At 38.9% G+C, this 7,239-nt stretch overlaps 1 protein-coding gene across 6 annotated transcripts in view; it reads left to right on the top strand.

Moving 5' to 3' along the window:
* The window catches only part of NEDD4 (NEDD4 E3 ubiquitin protein ligase), a 162,926-nt gene that overhangs the window by 147,022 nt on the left and 8,665 nt on the right, over window positions 1-7,239 (top strand). For 5 of the 6 annotated variants that reach the window (XM_024128794.3, XM_055087965.1, XM_024128790.3 and 2 more), the window contains 6 exons: window positions 1,726-1,821; window positions 2,201-2,274; window positions 2,560-2,620; window positions 4,778-4,837; window positions 4,923-5,030; window positions 5,684-5,780. In XM_024128794.3, the coding sequence (XP_023984562.1) occupies window positions 1,726-1,821; window positions 2,201-2,274; window positions 2,560-2,620; window positions 4,778-4,837; window positions 4,923-5,030; window positions 5,684-5,780 (496 nt within the window). Of the gene's footprint in view, window positions 1-1,725; window positions 1,822-2,200; window positions 2,275-2,559; window positions 2,621-4,323; window positions 4,479-4,777; window positions 4,838-4,922; window positions 5,031-5,683; window positions 5,781-7,239 lie in introns of those variants that run through there. The other variant, XR_003681642.2, reaches the window with a different exon arrangement.

The raw sequence follows: 7,239 nt of genomic DNA, 5'->3' as shown, positions 1-7,239 counted from the left end.
TTAACGCATATATGTGGAACCTAGAAAAATGGTACAGATGAACCGGTTTGCAGGGCAGAAATTGAGACACAGATGTAGAGAACAAACGTATGGACACCAAGGTGAGAAAGTGGCGGGGCGGGGGGTGGGGTGGGCGGCATGGTGGGATGAATTGGGAGATTGGGATTGACATGTATACACTGATGTGTATAAAATGGATAACTAATAACAACCTGCTATATAAAAAAATAAATAAAATTCAAAAATTCAATAAAAAATGTATTATACTTATATTCCCTAGTGGATTAAAAAAAATGCTCACCAAAGAAGGCTTATGCAAGGAATCAAGAAGTTGATGACTTATTTTGACCACCTGAAGTGGCAACCTGGGTCCATAAAAAAAAAAAAAAAAGACACATGCACCCCAGTGTTTATTGCAGCACTATTTCCAATAGCCAGGTCATGGAAGCAACCTAAATGCCCATCGACAGACGAATGGATAAAGAAGATGTGGTATATATATATACAATGGAATATTACTCAGCCATAAAAAGGAACGAAACTGGGTCATTTGTAGAGACGTGGATGGATCTAGAGACTGTCATACAGAGTAAAGTAAGGCAGAAAGAGAAAAACAGATATCGTATATTAATGCATATATGTGGAACCTAGAAAAAATGGTACAGATGAACCATTTTTTGCAGGGCAGAAATTGAGACACAGGTGTAGAGAACAAACGTATGGACACCAAGGGGGCAAAGTGGGGGGTGGGTGGTGGTGTGATGAATTGGGAGATTGGGATTGACATATATACAGTAATATGTACAAAATGGATAACTAATAAGAACCTGCTGTATAAAAAAATAAATAAAATTTAAAAATTAAAAAAAGAAACAGAAACCCAAGGATTAAATCCTTGACTGTAACTTTGTAACCTACGCTGAATAGCATCACACAGTGTATGAACACATGGATTCCAAGACCTCGTCCGTGTTACCAAGTCCCATTTTTGTGACACATTATTTGTGTGAACAGTATAATTCTTCGTAAATCATAAAATTGCACAGTTATTGGCGTTGGTTAACTGAAGTTTTGTATTTAATTTGAGATTTTTCTTCAACTTGGGCCAGGTATAAATAACAGCCTCCTCAGAGCTGCTTAAACACTTCAAACACAGTCTCACAGGCCATGTGAAACAGGTGTTGAGTGCTCCTGAGTACCCATGGCAGTTAGGATTCATGTCAAAACTGACCCTTTAACTGGATAATAAAATCTGTACCTCCACTACTTCCAAACAGAGATAGACTTCGAAACTTTTAAGCAGGCACCACGCTATTGATATATGCACTTACACTTACTGGTCATTCATCTCTTTGTAATACTTGTGTGTGTGTGTAAAAGATGTCCAACTGACCTTTTCATCTTTTGTCCAATTATTCAGACCCTCAGCATACTTTCTCTGCAGATTCAGGTATCTTCTTTCTATATACAAATTTTAGGTCTTCCCTGGTGGCGCAGTGGTTGAGAGTCCGCCTGCCAATGCAGGGCACGCGGGTTCGTGCCCCGGTCCGGGAAGATCCCGCATGCCGCGGAGCGGCTGGGCCCGTGAGCCATGGCCGCTGAGCCTGCGCGTCCGGAGCCTGTGCTCCGCAGCGGGAGAGGCCGCAACAGTGAGAGGCCCGCGTACCGCAAAAAAAACAAAAAACAAAAAAACCAAATTTTAAATATGCAATCTTTCCCATTTAGGATAGTGAGTATTACAATTCACTAAGATGGATTCTTGAAAACGACCCAACAGAACTGGACCTCAGGTTTGTCATAGATGAAGAACTTTTTGGACAGGTTTGTAAATTTTGATTAATAAAAATGGTACATAAATTGTGGAACTTTAGAACTTAAGTTTAATAACTTAAGTAAGTTTAATAACTTAAGTGAAATGTTATAACTTAAGTTTAGATGTTAAATAATGCATATACTCAACATATTTCTGCACTCTATTTTTAAATTTATTTTCCAGTAACGAAAGCTGTCTCTCAGAAAGAATTTCTGCTTCTTTAACATTTGACTCATTCCATATTTATTTTAGTAAAACTAATATTTCAAGTTTTCTTAGCTTTTGAATGGATTTAATTTAAAACACCAGGTTTCTAGTATAACTATCATATGTATACTTAATTTTTTTCACTAAAATAACATATCAAGGTATCATGCTTAATTTTAGACCCATCAACATGAGTTGAAAAACGGCGGATCAGAAATAGTCGTCACCAATAAGAACAAAAAGGAATATATTTAGTAAGTATTTTGTTGTAAGTATTTTACTCTATTTAGTAAATTCTTTACTGGAAATAATTTTATACTTCTTTCTGGGAAGACTCTTTGTACCTTCTTTCTCTTACCCCAGAGTCAGAGCCTCAATGTTCTTTTTTTCTTTCTGTAACCATGTCATATTACTCACTCATGTTCAGTTTTTGCCTTGGGCTTAGCTAGTCTTTATTTTTTGTTTCTAACCACAATACATGTACCTTAACAGTTTTTCTTGTTTCCTGTGAAAAAGATGAAATGTTTTGTTTCTTTTAGTCTTGTAATACAATGGCGATTTGTAAACCGAATCCAGAAGCAAATGGCTGCTTTTAAAGAGGTATTCATTTCATTTCCTCTTCTATAATTTCAAAGTACAGTCCGTAAGTTTGAAATATTGGGCCTTATCATGTCAGAGAAAAAGTAGTATATGACTTTTTTAAACCATTTTAAATTAATTTTCCTACTGACAAAATATTAAATGAATAGAGGTTGAGTTAAAACGCAATCATTCAAGAAATCCATGCAATAAACAGTCCTCCTTAACATGGATCCCCCTCACCTTTCCTAGTCCCACTCCCCTCACCTTAAGTAAGCTTAGGTGAACAAAGGAACAAGAGTGCTAGAGGGATGGTGGAATATACTATTTGTTTCTTTTCCTAAATGGGGTCACATCATACATGTTGGTTTGTGACTCACTTTCTTCTCTTATCAAATACTTACTGGAGGTCTTTACATGTCAAGATATATAGCGACCTTTCTTTGTGGCTGCCTTTTATTCATACTCTAAATTTATAAGTTATTTAAACTTCCCAATTGATAGACATTTAGGCTGTTGTAAGGGCATTCATTTCCTAAGCTAACTAAAAGTCTTCTGTTAAATATTTATCACATACTTTTTCATTTATTCAACATTGAGCACTGACTGTATCTGGTGCTATGTGAGAGACAAAAAGACAGGTCCTGCTGTCAAGGAGCCAGAGACTCTAAAGGGGGAAATGGAGAGAGGGAAGCCTGCAGTACTAGGTGAGCAGAGAAGAGAGGTAGAAACCGGAGCAGAGAGAGGTGGAGGCAGGGGAGGGGAGGGCTCGAGGGATCGGCCAGCCACAGAGGAAGAGGAAATGCAATTCTAAGCAGAGGCAGCAGCACCTGTGAAGTGTGGCAGTAAGACAGACTGGGCACACGTTAGAGAGAATACAAGCAATTGCTGTACTGGATAAGAGGATGCAAGAGGTGAAATTAAGCCTGGAGATATGGGAAGAACCAGATGATGGGGGCTCTGTTTGTTTGGAGTTTTCTCTGAAGTCCAGTGAGAGAAGAAGGTGGCATTAAAGGCTATTAACAATAGAACACCAAGACCCAATGTATTGATACATTTTGGTCAGATCATTCTGGAAGTGGTATGTAGTGAGCTAGAGAGGGCAAGACGAGCCGCAGAGGCTAGTTGGAAAGTGCTGCAGTAATCCCGGGGAGAAATGGTAAGGACAGTGGGAAGAAAGCTGTGTGTGCACATGAGTGGCTCTCAGAAAGGGAGATCTATAGCTTAAGGTGATTTAAAGGATAGAGATCTGGGGATCCTCTGCATGTGTGTAGTGGAGGTGTGGACTAGACATGATGGAAAATTCAAAAGAACAGTAAGAACGGTGAAAGTGGATGGCCACACGTGGGGATGTGCGAACACCAACATTTAAGGAATGGACAGGAGAAATGGAGACAGCAAAGGAGATCAGCAAAGGCAGACAGAGACATAGGAGGAAAACCATCAACAACAGCAGAGTTTCAAGAACAAAGGTGTTGTCAGCAATATCGTAGTGCGGAGAAGTCAAGTAAGTTAGGGAACTAAAAAGCATGTATTAGATGTAGCTGCAAAGCTGTCTTTGAGTTTCTCCAGGACACCTTCAGGGAAGCACTGATGAAGAGGTCAGATTGCAGTGGTTGAGGGATAGATGGCGGGGAGCGAGAGGGGATTTGGAAATGCCTGGTAACACTGTCCAGAACGTGGAGAGCAGAAAGAGGGGCTTGCTTTCTTGTTTTGTTTTTAAGGTAGATAAGGCTTGAACAAATTTAGATGCATCAAGAGTGAGCTAATAAAGGTTTCGTGATGACATCCTTGAGGAAGCAGATGAAGCACGGAGAGGAAGTGGTCCCTCTCTTCACAGCAGTGGGGAGGAGGCCTTCGTGGATGTTGGTGCTGGTTGGTACGTGGGGATGCTGAAGGTTGAGGGAATTCCATCCTGCAGAATTGCCTCTATTTTCTCTCAAGTAGAAATTATCTGCTGTAAAGAAGGGGTGACGTGGAGGAGGAGGAGGCTTAAAAATTGTGGGGAAGTTTTAAAATAGCCACTTTGAGGAATCAGTGAGAGCACAGACATGTATACTTTCTTGCCAACACTGAAATGTCAGTTAAGAGCCCATGAATGTGTAGTGGAAGAAGACGAAGTATGGGATTGTCCATTGACCCCACTGACCAGGGTTTTAAATATATTCTTTCTACTAGGGATTTTTTGAACTGATACCACAGGATCTCATCAAAATTTTTGACGAAAATGAACTAGAGGTAAGAAATATTGTTCTTATCTTAAAACAGGACTTTTGTTCCCATTATTTTTCATGTCTACAGTTTGACATTTCTTATTACGTAGCTTCTGATGTGTGGCTTGGGAGATGTCGATGTGAATGACTGGAGAGAACACACAAAGTACAAAAATGGCTACAGTGTAAATCATCAAGTCATCCAGTGGTTTTGGAAGGTAATGGAAAGCTTCTATTTTCATAAATTACTTTTCAGTAGATTCAATCATATTTAGCTATACTAGTGGATCACGCAGAGATACGACAAAAAATATATATAGCCCTGCCAAAATTATCTTTGATTTTGCACTGTATACGTTTACATTCTGGATATGGTTCCAACCTCCGTACATATTTTTAGATAAGTAAAATGTGCAGAATGTAGTAAGTGGCAGTGACAGCTGAGATAGGCACTTGATTCCTTACTAAAGTTGGGACTCTTCAAGGGAACTTGTAATAACCTGCAGTGTATTCCCTGGGACTCCTGCATGGCTCCTTGGAATGTGATTTTCCATCTTATACAGAAATGTGTATGCTACTCAATAATACCAGTAAATAACAATTTTTAAAAGCCGTGAGTCACATCTGAGAGGAAATTTTGTCACTTTATTAGGCTATAATCCCATTCTAAAGAGTTACCATGTAGCCTTGGAAATGAAGTTTCAAGAACTTCGTGAACCACCCATAAGTACAACTTGAACTAAAAGAAACATGCAAATTTCATAAGTGATCATTAACGCTCTAACTAAATTCTGATAGCATATTTTTCAGGGTAGTTTTGTTACCTTTTTTTTCCAGTGATGTTCCTAAGTGCTGCTTTTATCTTTTGCAGGCTGTTTTAATGATGGACTCAGAAAAAAGAATACGATTACTTCAGTTTGTCACTGGCACATCCCGTGTGCCTATGAATGGATTTGCTGAACTGTATGGTAAGGATTTCCATAGATCATTAAAAGATGGAGCTTATGCCAGTTGTCTTTTTCATGGCTGACTAGTCTTCAAGCTTCTATCATTTATACAAATATTTAGCTTAATGAAAAAAATTAAGATTTTAAAATGATTATAATTAGATACACTGAAGTAGATCAAAGTATATGTACACCTTCTAATCAGATAGCAAAGGAGAAAACTGGAAACATGAAATGACTCAAGTTACTTCCCATTCTTGAATTTTAAATTTGATTCCCACCCTGCATTCCATTACAGAAAAAGCATTGCCTGTAGTGTGACGGTTTAGGGCAGGCAGCGTGTAAAGTTCCACAGGGTGTTAATAAGCGTACAACAAAACACAGAGAGTATCATAGTAGAATACATTTGGGGGAAAGAACGGACTAAATGAAGTTAAATATTCTGTTTATTGGAATGACATTTATTTGCTTTTAAAGATACCAAGAAGAACAAATCTTTCAGAGAAAGTATAGCCAAGATTGGAGCCCTACTGTCCCCTCCTTGGTAAACCTGGTTTCCTTGTTAAGCTTCATTTATATCTGTTTGCAGAACCTGTCAAGCAGCTGCCACTTCTCCACCTAGAGTAACCACTCCCCGTAGGAAGGCTGAGAAAAGAGCTTTGCTGCTCACCAATGTGCTCATTGGAAAGACAAATCCAATTAAGCAGGGCAAACACCCCTTCCATCTCTAGATCCACTGCCCTCTTTTATGCAGCCCAGGCCTACAGCCATCCACTGATATCATGAATTTTTTGGAATTTGGGGGAGATATCCTGCACACAGGTCCAGAGTTATTAGTGTTAGAATATAAATTCAAATTCTTAAGGGTTTACAAAAGAAGTAGAAGTTGCTTCAGAATGTTAATATTACAGTACAGTATTATCTAGCCAATAAAAAGTATGTTACATTTTTTTTAACATCTTTATTGGAGTATAATTCCTTTACAATGGTGTGTTAGTTTCTGCTATATCACAAAGTGAATCAGCTATACATATACATATATCCCCATATCCCCTCCCTCTTGCGTCTCCCTCTAGGTGGTCACAAAGCACCGAGCTGATCTCCCTGTGCTATGCGGCTGCTTCCCACTAGCTAGCTATTTTACATTTGGTAGTGTATATATGTCCATACCACTCTCTCACTTCGCCCCAACTTACCCTTCCCCTCCCCAAGTCCTCAAGTCCTTTATTCCTGTCCTGCCCCTAGGTTCTTCAGAACCTTTTTTTTTTTTTTTTAGATTCCATGTATATGTGTTAGCATACAGTATTTGTTTCTCTCCTTCTGACTTGCTTCACTCTGTATGACAGACTCTAGGTCCATCCACCTCACTGCAAATAAATCAATTTCATTTTTTATGGCTGAGTAATATTCCATTGTATATATGTGCCACATCTTCTTTATCCATTCACCTGTCGATGGACACTTAGGTTGTTTCCATGTC

The sequence above is a fragment of the Physeter macrocephalus genome, chromosome 11, assembly GCF_002837175.3.
Source record: "Physeter macrocephalus isolate SW-GA chromosome 11, ASM283717v5, whole genome shotgun sequence".
Classification (NCBI taxonomy): domain Eukaryota; kingdom Metazoa; phylum Chordata; class Mammalia; order Artiodactyla; family Physeteridae; genus Physeter; species Physeter macrocephalus.
Note: the sequence above shows the minus strand (reverse complement) of the source record. Positions and strands in the feature narration are given on the sequence as shown.